Raw genomic sequence first — 20,480 nt, 5'->3', positions numbered from 1 at the left:
TGTGACTGTACCTTCAGGGGGAAGTCAGAGACCCAGTGGGACCCAGCCATGGCCCTGGGGTCAGTACTGGGCAAGGGGAAAGTACCAGAGGATTGTTAATGTCCACAAGTGGCGTTAGGTTAACGAGTTTGAGGGCTATTGTGCTGTAATCGCCTTCCTGGGGATTCTTAAACGGGAGATTCATTGGCCCATGGAGCTGTGAAAAGCTCGAGCCAAGATCATGTCCTCAAACTAGTGCAGGCAAATCCCTCCAGGTGACTGCATGAGAGGTTGGATGCTTCCCCTAGCGGCTGGGAGAATCCACAGCCCTGGGGATGCCGGAGCTCCGCTCACCATCTGCGTCAGACTGGTCACGGCGACCCAGGGCTGAACGTAGGTGGCAGAGCAGGGTTACCTTTGGTTTGTCTGGTTCCCGGGAGTAGGCTGTGTACAGCTCTTTGAAGATGCCTTTGTTTTTGGCTAGGAGGGTCTCCTCTTTGTAAATGTGGTCGATCTTGGACTGTCGGCACCCAAAGACCAAAATCATCGGACAGGGCTTCAGTGCTGGAGCAGAGACAGGTGGGATAGCAGTGAGTCACAGAAACCACCCCCTGCACCCCAGTTCCCAAGCCTGGGATCGCACACACCCTCCTGCGCGGAGTGGGCAAATGCTGTGCTTGGATTCCCTCTTCGCCTGCTGGCAGCCATTCTGTGCACTCTGAGGGAGGCTGTTTTGGATGCGTAGCTCTGTTCCCTGGGACAGCAGATGGCAGAGGGGGAAGGGTAAAGGTCTGAGAGGAGATACTTGGGGAGATTGTGTAACCCCTCAGAGCGTGGATCCAGGGTCCATGGATCCAGGTCAGGCTTTTTTGGTGGGAAATTTAAAAAAAAAATAATTTTTTTTTGTTTTTGCAATAAAAAAGTATTTTTAAACAATTTAATTTTTCATTGAAAAACTGGGAAAAATGGAATGAAGTGTAATCTAAAGAAAAGAATTCAAGACATTTTTCCTTAAAAAATGGCCCAGTGGAAAAATGTCAAACCAGCTCTACGTTAGGTCATCTCACGGTGAGCGAAACAGCCATGGCAACACACACGCACACACCCCAGCTGCTACCACTCAGCCTGACGCCTCTAGCACTAAACACACACGTGCGCGCCCCTGGAGCTAACAGCGCAATTCTATTAGCTAGCAAGTAATAGGCTCCAGTGCTCACCAGGACCAGCCACTGGAGGGCGACGTGATCGCATGCACTCAGCGGGGGTACTACACTTGGGTTCGCTGAGGGTGTCGTGCAGGCACTCGCTTGCCCCCTTACTTACCAGAGGCTCCAGACCTCAGACCCACCTTTGTGCTCGATTTCAAAGAGCCGCTGCTGCCAAAAGCTCCGGAATGGGGCGATTCCCGTACCCGGGCCAATCAGGATGCAGGGAACCTGGGGATCTTGCGGCATGTGGAACCCAGCAGCTCTGGACAAACAAGTTCTAAAGTTAGTGATGCCCCTAAGGGGCCGAGGCCCAGGCTGGGTGAATGAAATCCTTGTGGGGGTAGAAATGTAGCTCAGGCGCGCAAGGGCAGAAGTCTGAGTGCGGAGCATGGTAACAGTGCCCACCTGCAGTCCACACCGCGCTCTCGTCTGTGACCCCTGGCTGTTCAGGGGCAGCGGGTACCACCCCCCACCCCGTGGTCTGCACGGTGCTGTTGCAGACTGCTGTACGGAACAGGGCCTCAGCCCCTCCACCGTTCAGGGTGAGGAGGCAGTTCGTTCGTAGAAATCCCCGTTAGTGGCGTGAGCGCACATGGCGGGCTACAGACAGGAATTCAGGGGCTCTCTGCTGTGACTAGCCGACGGATCAGTCAGTCCTGGAATGGTCTAAACCCTCCCTGGCTCTCGGGGACTCCACATGCAGTGACCATGCCACTCACCCTCTTACAAAACAGGGCACAACTTCATCCGCCTGTATCCGGTTGAACCAGGAGGAACAGACGCCGTGGTGAATCGGTCCTTCCCCATCTAGGAGAGGAGAGGAGGAGAGGGTTTGTACGCTGCCCCGGTACTGCTGAATGGATCGCTGCAGAATGCCCTGGCCCTTTACCTCTCTGCACCCAGCGAAATGCTCTCCCCAAACCTCACTGCGACGTCAGCGCTAACGGCAGCCAACCTGTGACTTGGGGTCAGAATGGCCAGGCACTGATGGTCCCTGGGACCAGTTCTGCTCTTCAGGGCAGGCTGGAGCACTCAGGACGGGCTGGCTTCCCCCAGGCAAACATCAGGGAGGTGCCACTTGCTGGAGCAGGGCAGTTTGTGACTTTGCTGTGGCCCTAACACACTCCCCCTGCTAAGGGCCAAATGGGACCTCCCAGAGCTGTCTCCAGCTGGGTGAGTGTTTGCAAAGAAACCTTGGCCACAGGCTCCTGCTGGAGGTTTACAAACCAGGTATCCCCCCTCCCCAGCTAAGGTTCCTCCCGTGCACCTTGAGAAGATGGTAATAGGCTTCTGTGCCACCCCGATATTCTCCTGCCAATTCTATAAGCTTCCCAGGGGTGGGAAGCAGGAGAGACACATGCCTGCGTGAGGGGGCCTGGCCGATCCACCCTGCGGGCCAATCTGGAGTCTCTTCTCCCTCCACCCACTGGTGCGAGGTAGCCAAGACCAGCACATGCAGCCTTTGTGCTGCATAGTGCAGAGCGGCCTGGAGGAGCTGGAAAGCCGCCGGTTTCTGCTGCTGCGTCTGGCTGCCACAGCCCCCAGCGCTACCCCGAGGGAGCCCCGTGTGAACAGGCAGCAAGGTTTTAACGGGGGATTCCCCCGTCCCCAAACACACACACGCGCCCCCATACGTTAATGGCCACCTCCCACAATGCAAATGGAGATGAAGGCCCCATCTGCGTGGCCACCTAGCACAACGCTACGGGACGGCTCTAGCCGGTCGCCGCCACGCAAACCACGAGCCCCTTGCAGCGCTGCTGGCAGGGTACCTCGAGTGCGGTAGGAGAGCACGGCCACGGTGAGGTGCACCTCGTCCGGGGACATGTCGGGGGAGGAGCTGATGGAGTAATAGCGAGGCTGCAGCACGGGCAGCTGGGTGAGCAGCAGGGTGGAGGGCATCTGCACAGACGGGAACTCCTCCAGCACCTCCACTACGGTGGGGTTCTTGGACCATTTCCATTCCTCGTACTCCTGCAAGCCCTGAAGTGTGGGCAGGAAAGGACAGGTGAGCTCCTGCTCTAGGCCAGACCCATTGCATCACGCGGGCCCCACGGCAGGGTGGAGCAGAGGAAAGAGCTCTGGCTGGGGATGCCAAGACGCATGCCTGCGACTGCCTCTCACAGGGCTCGGGGACATCCAGGGCTCTGGCCCTGATTGCCACCCATCCTAGGGCCTGTTCCTCAGGGCTTGAATGTTCCCGATGGAGCCTTCAGTGGATTCCGAGCTTCTCCCATTATACGGTGAGCGTGTCGCACAATCATAAGGGATCCTGGGCTCAGACACTCTCCTACACAGACACAGCAATAGCGGTGCAAGACGCCCATGCTGATTTCAGGGGGAGGAGGGTCTAGAGATCAGGACAGGGAGTCAGGAGCTGCACACTCAATCCCCAGCTCTGCCACAGACTCCCTGTGTGATCTTGGGCACATCACTTAATTTCAGAGCCCTCCTCTGTAAGACAAGGAGCTGCGAGGTTAAATTCACTGAGCACAAAGCATGCTGGGGAGGGGGGGTTACATCAGTGCAAAGACGGTGACCCATTAAACTGTGTCAGTAGCCCTGGGTAAGGAGCCAGTGTGGGAGACCACATTGATCAGGATGGAAGAATGCATCTTGGGGACATGTAATTTCCACAGGCTGGATTTCTGTATGAACCGCCCAGGACTGCAGTGGAATCCTGCTCCAGGATCTGAGAAGGCAAGTCACTGACAGCAGTTTACATAGACAAGCTGCTTTCCTCAGCCAGATGCATCCTAAGACATTCAGGAGGCAGATAGAGAGGTGGAATGTTCATCGAGAGGGAGCCGTCTCTCTCTCTCTCTCTTTTAGGGGGAGGGGGTGTTCTCTGGTTACCACTGTCTAAGGTGAAGCAGAAGCATGGGACAAGCAAACCTCCTACATTAGGAAGAGGCTGCCAACCAGACCTATGGATTTACCTTGCTAAGGACCTGCAGACGTTTCTTCTCCTTGTCGTTGGTGGCCAGTAAGGCAAACTGCTGCAGCAGCAGCGGGGTGGGAGGCGTGGTGATGTCCAGGTAGCACTTAAACGCCTGGAAGATGGTGCAGGGTGGGATGCGGTTCTCATCCGTCCAGTTACTGATGACACCTGACGGGAGAGAATCCAGTACAATGCTGCCAGCCCACCTTGGGCAAGCCAGTGAAGGCTTTGACTCCAGTGGGAGACAATGAATGAGGAAGGGCTAGAAAGAAGAGACTGACATGATCTCCTGGTGCTCGCTATGTCCTCACCTTGTACAATCGGCCACGTCTGGTTCTCCCAGTTTTCTATCGCTTTGGGGAGAGAGCATTTACCACCCGCTTAGCGCAGGGCAATGGAGCATCAGGCCCATAGAATGTCCAGTATGGGAGAGCTCAGTGCGCCCGGCCAATCAACACCCTCTAACTCTACTTTCCAGGGACCAGTTGTTCAGGTCAGGCATCCTAGGTACCTGAAGAGGTTTCAGCTTGCCAGAGGGAACAGAAAACGCTCCCCTATGGCCCTGCTCTTCCCTGACACAGCTGCTCTGAGCACCCCACGGCCCCAGAGTGCAGCTCAGCTGTGGATCTGGGGACCCTCTCTCATGACGAGGAAGCTAAAACCAGTGCTACAAACCCTACAGTCCTTATGGGAATGCACCAGGGAATGTGGTCCAAAACCCCCCTGCTAGGATCCACATGGCACCCAGAGACTCTGCAAGGGGGGGTGGGGAATGGGGTCCCGCTGGCCCCAATCAGGGTGTCTGCGCTGGTCCTGGTTACCTAAAGCTGTGCTCCTCTCCTCCAAGAGCTCCACCTTCACCAGCTGGTTGGCTGGGGGTGCATCCTCGAGTCTCTCCATCAGGGCGCTGACCAAGTCCTCGTGGTTGCCTGGAAACACTCCCAGGTGGTCTCCAGGCTGGTAGTGCAGCTCCTGCTGCCCATTGGTGTGAAGTCGCAGGAAAATTGTTGACCGACTGCAGGGAGGGGAGGGGTGAAAAACAAAACAAACCCAGCACTGCGACGAGCCCTCTGGACAGCTGTAAGCCCTGAGCTAACAGGGCCCAGCTCTGGGAGCGGTTTCTTTAGGTGTGATTTTCTAAGGCGCAGGAAGGAGGGCACAGGAGCAGCCCAGAGTCTGCCCAGATGATCGTATGTTTGAACTAACGAAAAGGAAACAAGAACGGGCGCTTAGGAAAGAATCTGCCCTCTGTTCAGACCTAGCCTCCCGCCCCACTCTCCTGTGGTGGCGTTCTCCACTGCTAGCCATTCTTCTGCACCCAGCTTGGACAGCTGAGCCCGCTGGCCCAATGCTGTCCTTTGTGGAACTTCTGCATCGCCTGTCATGCCATGAATGCAGCACCCTGCCCCTTTCTCGGCACTAGCACGGTTGGTGTCAGCAGGAATGTCTCAGGGGAACCAGGTAGCCCCTGATCGGCTGCAGCGCTAGCAGCAGAAGCCCATGTACTGTTCTGGTGTGTCACATCAAAGGAGTGGGCCACCGGTGTCCATGAGGAGAAACTCCACTGAAGTGCATGTGGCCCTACTGTTGTAAAGCACGTGGAAGTGAGGCCAGGTCTCCACTACACACTTACTTCGGTATAACTATGTCACGCGGGTGGTGCACATGCAGTTGTACCGAACTAACCATCGGTGTGGACAGCGCTAAGTCGATGGCTTCTTCCGCCACTATAGCAAAGGTGAAGCATATTCAGAGCATTATGGCTAGGGATACTTTGGGGTGGTCTGCACAGACAGGAGCATGGCTGAGATACCCAAAGAGGATTCACTACACTGGATGCTAGGAAACATTCACCACCAAGTTAGAAGTAAGGTTTGTAGATTAAAGATTAAAGAGGCTAGGACTTTAATGTCCATGAATGGCTATTAGCCAGGATGGGTAAGGAATGGTGTCCCTAGCCTCTGTTTGTCAGAGGATGGAGATGGACGGCAGGAGAGAGATCACTTGATCATTGCCTGTTAGGTTCACTCCCTCTGGAGCACCTGGCATTGGCCACTGTCGGTAGACAGGACACTGGGCTGGGTGGACCCAGTCTGGTCATTCTTATGTTGTAGCACAGGGCACACTTCAGGCCTGGCCTGGCTGATTGATAGCGGAGATGCTTGGAATTAAGAAGTTGGAGAGAGCTGGGTGTGTGTGTCACGTGTATGCACCAGGGCAGACTGCGCGTGTGCCTCATGGATATATGGGTGAGATGTGTGGCTGTCAGTCCTACCTGGATTTTGGGCTCTGCAGATTCTGGCGCGTGAGGAGCCGGGCGGCATAGACTCGCTTTTTGTGAATACTGTACAGACCTGCGGATAAGAAGATTCCATCAGATGAAGGCAGCGGGGACTGGCGAGGGCAGGCTGGCTGCAACCCTGCCCCCAGGGTCTGGCTGGGCACCACCACACTCAGCATTTCAGAACCTGCACTGGCATGAAGCAGCCGAGTGAATCTAGGGCTGCCCTGGCTTGGGCCCTCCTGCTCCACCCCACGGGAGACCCACAGCGCCTTTGCTGGAAAGCTTTAGGGAGCCTTCGGGGCCATGTGAAAGGAGCAAATGATTGCAGCAGCTCCCTGCTCTCAGCAGGTAGGTAACCAGGGGGATGGAGAAACAACCACTACTCGCATGCACATACACACCCCCTTCATTCCTCTTGCCACCCACACCATCTGGTTGGCAACTGGGCATCTGAATTCAGGAGGAGCCGAGGCAGCGCTGCGTTTACCAGCTGCAGGAGCCACGCTCTGGCACCGTGTTTTAGTGGGTTGGCCCCACCCTGCGCTACGCCATGGGAGGGAGAGTTTTAAACAGGTGGCGTAGAGCGCTCCTGGATTTCCACTTCTTCCGCTTTCTCTCAGCAACGAGCCTGTCTGCTCTGCAAGAGGAGGCAGCAGCAGGTAGACCAGATTCAGCGCTGCCCTAGCCTACCACTGCCCTGGTACAGGCCCACGGCCAGCTCCAGAAGCCAGCAGCTACCTGTCTCCAGCCCCTTCCTCCAGCCGGGCGTGGGCTTCCTACCCTGACGGCGGCTGGAGCGGGTGGTGAAGAGGCAAAACCAGACAGCACTTCAGTGGAATTCTCCTCCCAGGCCACAATGCACCATTCGGGGGGAGGGGAGGGGTGTGAAGTTGAATGGGGGCTGGAGGGGCAGGGACAAGGGGGAGTTTTCTGTCCAGTGGTAGGGTTGGACAGCGGGTGAAGGATATGGGAAGAAAAGAGCAGGAGAAAGGAACCAGAGGGAGGGAGGTAAGGGGGCAGGAGGGAGAGAATGGAGGGAGCAGGGAAAGAGCAGAGACAGGACACATCTAGGGTGGGGGTGAGATATGGACAAGAGAGAGTCGAATACCCAGAGAGAGGGTCTCAGCTGAGCTCCGTCCAGGGTGACCTGCACCCTTCCCCCAGGTAAGCCCATCCCTGGCCCCAAGGATTGTAATCTGCCCCAGGGTCTGCCCCATGCTCAAAGCCCCCGGGTGACCAAGCGGCCGTACCTTGTGTGAGCTCGGGGGCCTCAGCCACGTAGGTCAGGCGGAACTTGCTCCTCTTCCAGCTCCGGTCGTTGCTGATGAGGGAGTTGTTGGCCTTCTCAATGTTCACGTCATCTCCCACGCAGAACACGTCGCACGCTGCCTGCAGCACACACCAGGCTGTCAGGGGACCCCCCGGCTTAGCCAGGCCTTCAGCCCAGCCTGGCTCCTAGGAGGTGGCACCGCCTGCTCTCAGCCAACACCCACCCACATGCTTATGGAAGGGAGGGCGGGACGGCGCTGGCTAGGGAGTAGCACCATGCCTGGAGGCTATGTGAGCTTCCCCCAGCACATCTCAGGGGGATGTTCTGCCAGTGGTGCAGGGGCACATCTCCTGTTAGCGTCAACGTCACCCCCTCTCCCCCGATGCACAAACACGGGGGCTATTCCCTAGAACTCGCCCTCCTCAGTTGCACGTGGGCTTAAACCAGAAGCCCAGTTCTGATCACCCCAGAGTTTGGGGGGTTTGGAATCTGAAATGGCCCCTTCTTTTCATAATAGGCCAGACTGGAGCCTTGGTTCCCACCACCTCCAGAGCTTGAAGGTGTCCAGATTCCACACCCAGGTTCTTTCGCCAGCTCTCGTGATTTGACCATGAGTTTCATGATATCTGAGGTTTCTTTTTAATGCCCCAGCTGCTGGAGTCGGCTTATTACATAGACTATCAACTGTCCTTAAAAATAAAAGGAGTAAATTTCTAGTCCTCATGGTGTGGAGGAAAGCTTAAAGCCATGACCAGTAATGGCTCAGGAACCAGAAGGCCAGTAAATGGAACTCAGCACTGACTATTGTTAACTTGGTCTCCAATTTGTTTTTGCCTGACGTGATTTTTGAACATGTGGGGCTGGCAATACTGGATTCACACCCCCATTTGGCCAAGGGCTCCTCTCCTTATACATTGGCTGAACCAAAACCCAGGGTCCAAACACCCGCCATACTGGGTGCCTCACAATCCAGACCCACCTCCCAGAATGCACTTAGATACCTCCTCCAAACCCTCAAAGACACCCCAGCCTGGTGAGAAGGCGCCGCATTATCCTGAGCTCTGCTCTAGGGCTCTAGAGGGGCTCCTAACTGCCCCCTGGGCCACCCGAACCAGCTTGGTCCCCACGCCCTGTCTAGGCCGCCGGGGGCTGCGGTGCACAGGCAGGAGGCCTGAGGAGCCAGGTCTCTGATTCTTTGCTTTGCTGCAGGACCCTAAGAGCAGGGACGGCTAAAGCTGTGAACTCCGAACGACTTGCAATGTGCCAGGGTGCTGGGGACCCAGGGGGTGAGCTCAGGCCCGACTTTACCTGGAAGCAGATTTGCCCAATGGCAGCTTCCCAGGCCCTTTCCCCCTGCCCCCTTCTGATCTCCCCGTCCCCCTTCCCAAAGACGAAGGAAGCAGACTACCTTGAAAACCTTTTTGGCCCACGTCCTGAAAGACTCTTCCTGGCCACAGAGCTCATCCCCCTCCCCCATGCGGAGGATGCGCTCCCCTCCCAGCTCCTCCAGCAGGGTGTCGACGGCGCGGGCAAAGGCGCAGAAGTGGGGGTAGGCACGCGATCCTAGGCCGAACACCGAGAACCTGCAAGCAGAGCGGAAAGCTGCAGCTACCCGAGGACGACAGCAGAGACAGGAGAGAGAGAGCGGGCAGCGTCTCCCGGGCCCAGCAGCACTAGCAAAAAAGAGAGGCACGGAAACCCCTCTGCAGCCCTCCGGCCCCCCAAAACCAGGGCATCAGGGCTCAGCCTTCCCCTGTCTGAAACCAAGGGAGGAAGCCTTCCAGAGGCAACTGTGCCTCACCAGTTCTGGGAGGAAACAGCCACGGGTGCATCAACCACCACGGGCATTGCCAGGCCATGCCAGGGCAGCAGGGGCATGGCTGGCTTTGCCTGGCAGGGACTGGTGGGATCTGGCTAGCAAGGTGCCAGGCAGGAGAGGCTGGAGATCACTGAGCCAGGGCTGACACGGCTATGGGATGTAGATGAACCAAGCACAGCCAATCACAGCTTGTTAGTCCTAGCGATTCTGGGGTGATGCCTGGTGACTAGTCTCCTAGGGACCCAGGGAGTCAGGGCACACTGACCAAGTCAGGCAGGAGAAGCGGATGAATATAACAGAGACATCGAGTCAGGCTAGCTCTGGGAGCTGGTGGCTATTTACCTGTTGCACAGCTGCTTAGAGGAGATCTTTGCTACAGGGTGTTGTGGTGCTGGCAGACCAGGTGCCAGCTCATGCCCAGGCCCCCAGGCCTCCACTGAACATTGGCAAATACAGAGCTGGAGCCAGTCTGGCTCCCCTGGGTGGTGCTATTGCTAAAGCAGGTGTCAGAACTATAAGAATGTGTTGCGACGTTACGGAATGCTTGGGAGCTGCTGCCGGCATTAATCTCACTTGTAACAGCTGTAGCCCATGTTCTAAGGTAATAGTTGAGTGTTCTGCATTGTGAGCCTCTGTAACTGCAGATCCCCAGACAGGAGAGAGACAGGAGCTAGTGTGACGTGCTGATCTCCAACAGAAGCTGCTACGTCCTGGCCAACAAGCCAGGCCCATCAACACCAGACTACTGTGGAGCACGGAGGAGGATCTAAGACTTTGCTGATTGTTCTCCTCCTCCCTTTATGAAGAAGAGTCTTGGCACTGAATTCCTCCCATCAGCTGGGTTTGCAGCTCAGAGCGCAAGGGGGAAAGGGAATAAAAAGCCCCAACAAGAAGGAACTCTCTCTTTATGCTGCGTGGGCTCTGGGGGGCAAGGGTTACTAGGCATAATTAAAAGAGCCCCAGTGCTTAGCCTGGGTCAGCCCTAGAGGACCCATAGAGCTTGCTTCTTGTACAAATTTCTGTTACTTTTTGAAAGTTAAGCTTGAATTCATTGTGTGCGTGGGTTTACCTGCTTTAACCCTGTACATAACTCTCTTGTTTCCGATATAATAAATCTTTAGATCGTTATTATAAGGTTGGCTTCATGCGTTGTCTGTGGTGTGAGATCTAAGGTGCAATCGACCCGGGGTAAGTGACTGGGCGTAACCTGACTAGTGCTGTGACGGTTGGTGGGAGACAATCACAGAGGCAGACTTAGCTGGGTGGCAGGACAGAGGATTCGGAGTGCCCAAGGGGACAGTCTGGGGCTGCATGGCTGGGCTGTTACAGTGCTTGAGGAGTTCACACTTGGTGGTTGGTTGGTAAAAACCAATTTGGGGCTTGGGCCCTGGTTCTCAACAGACTGCCCAGAGGTTTGTGCTCACCACTTTTGAGGCACTGCAGGACTGCTTGGCAGGTGTCATGGAGTTGCCGGCCCCCATAATGGGACCCCGGTCCAAGCTACCCCGGCCAGCTAATTTAAGGGGTACATCTAGGTACAGTAGTTAACTGAACAACGAGCACCTGAGCCAGATAAAAGCCACCAGGGCTCAGTTCCAGGGAGGGGCTCCCAGAACGAGGAGCTCCCAGAGCCCACAGCTCGGAAGAGGAGGAGGGCAGCGTCAGTGGCTCTGCGACCCCTGAGTCCAAGGGAGAGGCTTTATTTCAAGTTTATTTGGGGATTTAATAAAGCAGAACCCAGCAGGGGAACTGTGTCTTACACCCTTTTGGACTCTGTGGAATTCTTAAGGGGCCCAGAGAGAAGGGAAACTGAGGCAGGGAGTGCCTGCAGTGCCACACTAGGCCAGCAGAGTGCGCTACAGGGCAGGCAGGCCCCACAACATGGGGTACGGGTTCCTTTGCAGCAGCTGCAGTGTCCCTTCTCTCTCCTTGCCTGCTGGAGACAGGCTGAGCCCTCAGGAAGCAAGCAGCTCCCTCACCCTCCATCCTGCTCACCTGACGTTAGCCAGAGGCCCTGTGCTCTCAAAGTTGTCCCTGGCTTCGGGCCCGTCGCTCGAAGACTTCCGTGCGTCCGAGTAAGAGGAGACGCTGTTAAAACGGACCTTGTAGCTCCTGCAAGCAGCAACGACAGCAAGCGTTACGGCAGCCGCGGCACCTCTACACCTGCTACCGGGCCACCGGGCCAGCGGCAGGATGGGCAGGCGAGTGCTGGGAACTGGGGCGCAGCTTGGGCAGCTCTCACCAGCCAGGGCCTGAGTTCAGGGCTCTGCTGTTTGCCTGCCCCAGGGGAGGCTGTTAGTGATGCTGACAGCAGAGCAGGGAGCTGCGCTCCCTTCCCTGCATGGGTGCAATCCACTGTCAATGTATGTTACATGCCGCCCGAGGCACAGAGGAAGCGAGTCTGTTACAAGCCCTGGCTAGCCAGCCTGGCTCAAGCTGCAGAGACTCACACATTCTGGAGGTTCCCAGATCATGGCATCAGCAGAGCCCTGCACCCAGGCCTTACTCAGCTGTGCAGCAGGCAAGGGTTTTACATGCCCTGGCTTCCAGCTGCAGGTCCGTGACTCGCTGGAAGGCTGGGTTGGGGTTTCTATAGGTATTTCCATTCCCCTCCAGCAAGCACAGATCCTTATGAAGTTTAGGCCCCTAAATATGGCTTTCGGGGTTGGATTTCCAACGGCGCTTCAGAGATTTACGCCCCATTGAGAATCCAGTGCCGTTAGACACTCAGGTTCAGAAACGGTGACCTTACCAGGGCACATAAACAAGTGCTCTCCACCTCCTGATCGGAAGGTCACTGTCCCCAGGGCTGGCTCTAGGCACCAGCAAAGCAAGCACGTGCTTGGGGCGGCACACTTCCAGGGGCGGCATTCCGCCCATCCTTTTTTTTCGGGGCAGTTGCGCTCTCAGAGCTGAGCCACTTAGACGGGGCGAGGGCGCCGCGCCTCCGGCCGCAGCGGGAAGGGGAAGTCCCAGCCCTGGGATGCGGAGCGGCCAAGGCCCAGCCGCTACCTGGGGAGGAGAGGGCGAGTCGTGCCAGGGAGCCGGGGCTGCGCCGCCTCCTCTGCGCACTGGCTGCTGCACTGCCTTGTGCCACCCCTTATATCGGGGCTTCTCTGCGCGGCCGGGTGGGGGAGGGGGTAAAGCCCCTGCAGGCGCTGGGAGAAGGTGACATCACTTCCTCTGCTTCCAGCGCTGCCTGCGAGCTTCAGCCCCACCTGAGCTTGGGGCGGCAAAAAACCTAGAGCCGGCCCTGACTCTCCCTGGGTTCTGGTGGCTTCCCCCAGAGAGAGAGTGGTCAAGTGGGGAGTGTCCTGTACTGAGAAACTCCAGCCACGGGTACTGGAGAGGTCCATGCTAACAGCAAGACCGTCCCCAGAGCTCTTTGTGGGACTGAGACTGTCTGTCATATAGTCAGGCTCCAGGCTGTGCAGGCCGTTAAAGATAGTGGCCAACAGCTCAAATAGTTCTTGGAAGTGACTGCAGCAGCCAGTGCCGAGCTCCGAGACCTGAGCTCTATATTGCTGCCCACCTCACCGCTCAACTACAATCTCCTTCCAGGATGCCCCGTAACACGGTGTATTGCAAGCGTCCAGCGTGGAGGCGACACACCTGAACACCACCGCGGAATCCTTTTCCCAGAGGCACCTCCGGGGGTGGCCTATTGTCCTGTTCCATCAGCTGTCCCCATTAGGGGAAGAGGCCATTAAAACCATAATGGGTTTTCAGATTGCGAGCCCTGTAGGGATCTGTCACATCACATGTCCGCATAGCAGGTAGGCCACTTTGGGGCTGCAATAGTGTACAAATAACTAACATTACTGCTCTGCACAAGCATGTCATCTGCTGCAGTTCTGAAGGAAAAGACCAGAGCCAAGACTTTCCGACCTCTTTAACATCTGATTAAAACCCACTTATCACCAGCCGGATGCTAATTCTGTCCTGACTAAGCAGCAGACATTACCATTCACTAGCCTCATTACGTTAATTCAAGAGACTTCACAGGGAGCGGATGTCTCAATTAAGTGGAATATGCTGTACTTCACCCCTAAAATAATCATCATAATCATCAATAAATGTTTAACACTTTGCCATTGTGCAGCAACCTGGATCTCAAAGCTTTTTACAAATGACTAACTAACTCTGGCAGATGTTAAGTGACTTACCCAAGTCTAATCTTGCTTCAGTAGCAGAGCCAGTAACAGATGCCAGAAAACTGACTCCCAGTCCTCTGCTCTAACCTCAAGCCAGACTTCCTTAAAGGAAGGACACAACCTTAGCTTGACCATAGCACTCGTGCACCTTAGAGGTGGTTTTGCACAACACTGCAATAAACTGAAGCCAGCCCCACTAACATCCCCAGGCCTTTCAGCCCACCTAAAGCGATTTTATGGTGAGTTTCACTATATTCGGGGTCTTCCTTGAAGCCCCAGCATCTGGAGTCATGTGAGAATCTCAGCATTTTAAAGAAAGTTACTAGCCCTTATGGTTGCAGAGAAGAGCTAAAAAATGTGATCCTTCAAGGCTTAAAGGCAAATAAAAAGGAGACATTTACTATTTTTAAATAATCTCAGTGTTTAGGGTTGGCAATGCAGCTCTAGATCTGCCTGGAAGAAGAGAAATCTGTGAAACATTGCCACCTCGTGGTAATCTGATTTAACTACTACTGTATGTTCAAAGCATAGCTACACATTTGTGGTTCGTGGATCACCAGTAGTTCATGGGACGCTTGCTGCTGGGCCACAGACACGTGGCTGGTTGCAGAGTGCTGGCTCCTCTTCGTTTGCAGCAGCTAATCTGCATTAAAAGAAGCTAAAATACACGCCACAGTTTCTTGTCCTTTTCCATGTAAGCGATTGCTGGGGTTGCCTCAGGGATGCTATTCCGTTATCGATAGCAGGGGAGAGGGGCATGAGACGTTAGTGGTGTGGTGTTTATCTGTATGGCACGGCCACAGGGTGAGCTGGCCCTTTAAAAGGTTAGCCCACCTTCCCTGGCAAAGGGAATGAGAGTGCAGGGGTCACCTGTGACTAAGACCCAGGCCTGCCGTGAGGTATAAGGGTGGCCGGTAACTAGTCAGGAGAAAGACTCCAAGGACAGCAGACCTGGGAGATGAAGCAGGAAGAGGCCCTGTGGAGGGAAGACAGGGCAGTTTGGGTTATGGCATGGACCTGTAACAGAGGGTGGGCATGGGTGCCCCCAAGCTGCCAACCCGTGTGTGGCTGCAGCCATCGGCGGTTAACGAGGGGAAGAAGGGACTGGTAGGAGCCCAAGAGAGCTGGAGCCGAGCCCAGTAAAGGGCTAAAGACTCTGGAAAAGGACAGAGGGGCCCTTAGAGGTCCGGCTTTGCCCCAGCAAGAGAGAACTCTGGCTAAGCCCGAGGACTGAGTGACCTCAGGGCTGCAGCGCATTGAAGGCTCCTGCATAAGAGCACTGCAGCAGCCTATGAGGCTGAGGATGAATGCTCCGAGGGAGGAAACTGAGGCAGCAGACAGGCCTGATGCCAGATCAGCAGTGCAGACATTTGGCTCCATATGGAGCCTGGCTCTGGGACTCTTCTCCCTCCCTGGGTTTCAGAGCCCAGGTTCCAGCAGAGCCAAATGTCTACACTGCTATTTTGAGCTCCGCTGCACGTGCCCAACTCAGCTGACAGAGGCTCTGAGACGTCCTGTTTTGTTTGCTGTGGAGATGTACAGTAAGTGACTTGCTCAAGGCCACACGGGATGTCGGTGGCAGAGCAAGGAATTGAATATGCGTCTTTTGAGTCCCAGGCCGGCACCCTCTCCAATGGACTATCGTTGCTCTTGCTCCAGCGTGCTTGGTTCTCCCTACAAGTGCTCTCCTGCCCAGACCAGAGGCGTGTGTTTCTGCCGGGGTGACCGGCTTCGCTCCCGTGGCAAACAAACCGAAAGGAATGGTATCCCTCTCCCGGCCCCTTCTCTTACCAGGCCAGGAACGTCTGCTGGGCTGGAGCCAGTGTCTTGTTCGAGGGGGGAAAGGGGTGACACGCAAGGGCATTTAATGCCAGGGAAGGTATATAGACTCGTTCCCCTAGAGCGAAGCCTGCACTGCAACCCCCCAAACACTGGAATTCTGGATCAGCTTTGTGTACAAGCAACTGCCCCGGGTCCTGTTCTTCTCGGACGGCCACAGAGCAGCTCCTGACCTGGTTCTCCCCCTCCTCTAGCAAAGCACAGGAAATACCAGGCCCAATTCCACCACCCCCCACTCCTCCAGAAGGCTGCATTCCCCTCCCTCAGCAGAGCCCACCTGACCTGATCTCTTACTTGGGTCCCTACAGACCCGGAGGCCAGTTTTGGATGGACAAACATCCACCAGGCAGTGGAGTGGAGTGAAATGGCCAAGCTTTGTTTCACCTGTGACCTCAGCCGGGTCCAGAGAGGAAAGGCCAGTGCTACCTAGAGCATTGGACTGGCGGCCTGAGTACCTGCGAGTCCCTCCCCAGGCCATAAACTTGCAGCCTCAGTTGGGACAGAGGCCAGCTAACCCAAGGGAGGGATGTGGTGCCTGGTTCCCCAGGGACGGGCCAGCTCTGCTGGGGCGGGAGTGATGCGGGGCTCTGGTCTGAGTCTCTTACTTCCTCTCTTCCAGGTGAGAGTTGGGATTCCTCATTTCCATCATTGCACAGCCGAATTTCTAGAGAGAGAAACAGCACTGTCGTCACTTCCGCCGTCCGTCGTACAGGACACCGAAGGTAAGTGTGGGTCCGGGTGGCTGCTCCATTCCACTCCAGAGGCCCCCACCTGCTTTCACCAGTGGGACCCAACTGTGGGTCATCTGCACCATGCGCTGGGACTGAACTCATCTATTGCTCGTAAGCCTGCCGGGGCCAGTACCGGGGCCTTGAGAGTTCGTACAGCACCAAGCACATCCGCAGGTGAATCATAATTTTCCCTTGTGTGCTGCTGTACATCAGAGGGTCTCTAAGCGTTGAGGACCCGATCCAACCCCCTGAAATCTATGGGAGTCCTTCCACTGATCTTGGATCTAGAGCAGGCTTTTAAGTAATTTAACCTCACAGCCTCCCTGGGGGTGAGGCAGATGTTCTCCCATTCTACAGATGGGGAAACTAAGGCAAACTTAAGGTCTCACAGCAAGTGGGGGGCAGGTTTGGGAAAGAAGCCAGGTCTTGTGAGGCCCAGCCATGTGCTTTGACCACCGCACCATGCTCCCCGCTCTCTGTAATGAATGGGCCTACCAGTGGGTGCTGTTCCCCCTCCCCCACCATTACTGCCACATGCAGTACCGGGATAGTTCTTAAGGCTTTCCTACCTCCCCATTCTCCGGTGGGTCTCCGTTGCCGAAGGTGCTTGTGACCACCAGGACGAGGGTTTCATGTTCCAGGTGGACTATGTCGTACTCATCCATGGACATCACCTGAGGCAGACAGAGATGCTGGTGATGGCCCCTCGCACAGGGAGATTGGCCGGGCTAGGGGCCAGTCTCTCCGCTGGCTTCAGTGCCGTTCTACTGGCAGAGAGCTCGGGCCGAGGATCTGGCAGAGAACGTGGCGCTGAGACCCAATCTGTAATGCTAAGGGAGGAGGCCCAGAGACTTAAAGGAGAGACAAATTCTGCTCCTCTTGGGGACTTCCATGGGGCTAAATGGTAACAGAGGGCAAAACTGGGCCACGAGGCCTCTCCAAATGTGTTCACATTGAAGACAGCTTCGTTTGCATCCGGGTCTCTGTCTCTTAACCGGCCTCAGGACCCAATCCTGCAAGGTGCTGAGGGCCTGCAATTCCTAGGAAAGTCCCCGGGAGGTGAGGGTGCCCTGCAGCTCGTTGCGTTGGGCCCGGTGGAAGCAAGCCGTACAGCCCCATGCACTGTTCTCCACGGGCAGAGAGCTGGTACGCTACCTTGGCGTCGAAAGCGTGCTTGAAGATTTCACATAAGGTTTTTGCATAGACCTGGGACTTCCCCGTTTCCGTGGCATAGAGGATGGTCGCTTTGACCCTCTTGGCCATTGCCTGCCCCATCAGCTTGGCAGAGAACTTCACGGCTCTGGAAAGCAAGTAGAAGCCTCGATAAGACCCTCGGACATGAGAAGCCCAGTGTGCAATTCCCTCCCATCTCTCTCTCTCTCCTGGATTTCAAGCACGACTGTGTGATCACGGGGGAGTTATTAGTTCACAACCGTGGGGTGAGAATTCCAGAGTCTGGAGAAAAGGAAGAGGAATTGTTTTAAACAGCCGCTGCACCCCACTCGGCCGTGATTCACAGCCAAGCGAGGCGGCTGGAGACCCCTCCCTGGCTGGAGAGGCAGCCCTCGACGCTCTGCACAGCTGTACGTGACTGCACAGGGCTCAAGGCAGCGGGAACCAGTCCCCCGCTGCCCATGCAAACACACCCGCGCACTGCTGGCTTTAAGGGAAGCCTGCCAGCTTGCGGTCTCATGTTCTCGGGTCTCAGACCCCCAGAGAATGTTTTATCTCTTGCATTCATGCATGCCCAGACAGCATCTGGGAAATGGCTGTTTTCTTTGTTTTCAATAACAGCGACGTTGACATGGCTTTTGAGTTTGTTTGAATAAGGAAAAACACACACTTCCTTCCCTGTGCACAGGGCCCAGGACATACACCTGGCCCCCGCTGCTCTGGAAAGAGCGTTGATTATTAACTAAACTGAACCTGCACCTCTCCCCAATCAGCCAGGGCGTTTGTTCACTTAAAAGCCTGCATTTTTCTCACCGTCATGTCCCAGTGGGGAGAGCACCTATGGGCATAACTTGACTTGTGGGAACAGTCCCATGGGGATCACCCCCAGGAGCCAACTTACTCCCCTTTAAATGGCTGCAGGACAGGGGCTCTAACCATCTGCCTTTCGTCTCCTGCAGCTGGAATCGATTTCCTTGAGCAGATGCACCCATTAGCCTTGTCTACATAAAAACCCCCTTTGCCCCAGAATTTCCCCCAATTACTACTATTGGTTCATCTCCACCAGCTCTAGTGCTAGTGTAGACAGGGGCCCACTAGTGTGTCAAGCCCTGTGTCCTCTAACTCAGCTCAGAGCAGCTCTACGGGTATGTCTACACTGGAGCTGGAGAAGACATACTGCACTAGCGCTGATTGAGCTAGCATGCTAAAAATAGCAGTATAGCTGCAGCGGTGCATAAAGCAGGAGGGGGAAGGATAGCTCAGTGGTTTGAGCATTGGCCTGCTAAACCCAGGGTTGTGAGTTCAGTTCCTGAGGGGGCCACTTAGGGATCTGGGGAAAAATCAGTACTTGGTCCTGCTAGTGAGGGCAGGGGGCTGGACTCTATGACCTTTCAGGGTCCCTTCCAGCTCTATGAGATAGGTGCGTCTCTCTCTCTCTCTCTCTCTATATATATATATACACACACACACCCCCTAGGGACCAGGCATCTGGAGTACAATCCTGTCTGAGACAGTACACACGTATTTGGGTGACTAGTGCCACTTGCACTGCTGTGACTACTCTCCAGTTTTAGCATGTTAGCTTGATCAACACTAGCACATGTACATCTTCCCAAGCCAGAAATGACACCATGTAGACACACTCAACATGACACGGCACTTTTGCATCAGTGGCCATCAGCACTCTGTCTACACAAGTGCTTCTGCCTCTCCCAGTGCTGGTTCAGCACCACTGGTGGAGGCAACCGTGGAAAATTGGGGGCAAAAAAAGTCTAGCCGAGACAGATTTCTTATTGTACTGTAAGGCCACGAATACAACGCTGTGCACGCTTGTTTGTTATTGTAGAGTCACTCGTAAGAGCTGGGTTGCAGGGACTGGAGTCCTGCTTTCAAAAATATTCAATGTTTTCTCTTTTTTCTAAAGTCACGCTGAGTTTGGAAATGGAGCCATCAAAATGGCAGGCTAGAGCGTTGGCCCCGAGCCAGCCAGTGTCTCTTGCAGCACACCGGGCTGAATCAGCCACGGCATCTCGTTACGGAGATGCCACGGAAATCATGGCAGCTTGATTTAGTTTGTTGACAGTTGAGAGGTGGCTTGAAAAAGTCACATTTGCCCCAATTGGAACACAACGTAAAGTCTGATAAGCGTCAGCCCTGCTCCAGCAGCCCGTGTGATTCTAGTGCCCTCATCAGAACAGACGTACGATACACTGATGGGGATGCCAGGTGCAGTTACGTTGGATGCACCAGGCAGAGGCTCGTCAATGAGAATCCATTAGGGAAGCCCAGCCCCCCCCAGCCCCCCGTTGCCCATGTGGTTACAGGTAAAAGGTGTCCACTAGCAAAATCTGCCCTAGTTTCACACAGAGAGGAGAGTTTTTGGAGCGTGTGGGGGGAAGGAAAAGCCTGAACTGGATTTCTTTGGCCCACCCCGCAACATGGTCTCAAGGTACTTGCCTCTGGGCAGTTCCTGTCCTGCTTTCAGTCTGATTCATTATGGTTGTTACCTGCTGCTATAACACGGCTCCTGAATTCACCCTTCCATGTCAATTTCACCCACTCATTTCAGATGTCACTGGCCTCCCCCAGCTCTGGCACTGATCAGATCTTAGCAAAAGTACAGATGGGTCCAGGAGGAAGCTGAGAGATGAACTGTCTGGCTCCTTTGCAATCAGTTCTGGACAGCATCTAAATCATCTTGTAATGAAACCCCACCTGGTCAGGAATGTTTTGCTCGCTCAACCGTTCCCAACTTGTGCGCGGGAGCAGTCAAAAAGCAGATTAGCTCAGAGCCAGGCAGAATTAATGGTAAATTTACAAAAAAAAATTAAAACCACCTACACACCAAGAACAATGGAGGGGATATTATTTAAAAATCCCACCTGCCAAGTTCACATTTTTATAAGGCTGTTTATCAATTATGTACTCACACACAGAGCAGCTATAATTAACAGCCATTGTGTCCTCTTCTAACTCAATAGCTCACTTAATCTTTTCGAATCCTCTACCTCCCCCAGACTCCCGCTGAAACCCATGCACCAGGCACTGGCCCCAAGAACGTATTCACGGTACAGTGGCTTCA

General features: G+C 55.1%; 1 protein-coding gene across 1 annotated transcript in view; it reads right to left on the bottom strand.

The window, feature by feature from the left end:
• The window catches only part of NOS1 (nitric oxide synthase 1), a 150,199-nt gene that overhangs the window by 11,242 nt on the left and 118,477 nt on the right, over positions 1–20,480 (bottom strand). Inside the window, exons 14-26 of the mRNA XM_044990167.1 lie at positions 17,381–17,525; positions 16,795–16,899; positions 16,100–16,158; positions 11,497–11,613; positions 9,091–9,265; positions 7,663–7,801; positions 6,404–6,482; positions 4,950–5,143; positions 4,127–4,296; positions 2,960–3,170; positions 1,907–1,994; positions 1,328–1,449; positions 395–543 (exon numbers count right to left, since the gene is read on the bottom strand). Coding sequence (XP_044846102.1) covers positions 395–543; positions 1,328–1,449; positions 1,907–1,994; positions 2,960–3,170; positions 4,127–4,296; positions 4,950–5,143; positions 6,404–6,482; positions 7,663–7,801; positions 9,091–9,265; positions 11,497–11,613; positions 16,100–16,158; positions 16,795–16,899; positions 17,381–17,525 — 1,753 coding nt within the window. The remainder of the gene's footprint in view (positions 1–394; positions 544–1,327; positions 1,450–1,906; positions 1,995–2,959; positions 3,171–4,126; positions 4,297–4,949; positions 5,144–6,403; positions 6,483–7,662; positions 7,802–9,090; positions 9,266–11,496; positions 11,614–16,099; positions 16,159–16,794; positions 16,900–17,380; positions 17,526–20,480) is intronic.

This window comes from Mauremys mutica, chromosome 16 (assembly GCF_020497125.1).
Source record: "Mauremys mutica isolate MM-2020 ecotype Southern chromosome 16, ASM2049712v1, whole genome shotgun sequence".
Lineage (NCBI taxonomy): Eukaryota > Metazoa > Chordata > Testudines > Geoemydidae > Mauremys > Mauremys mutica.
This window is presented reverse-complemented; position numbering and strand designations above follow the sequence as displayed.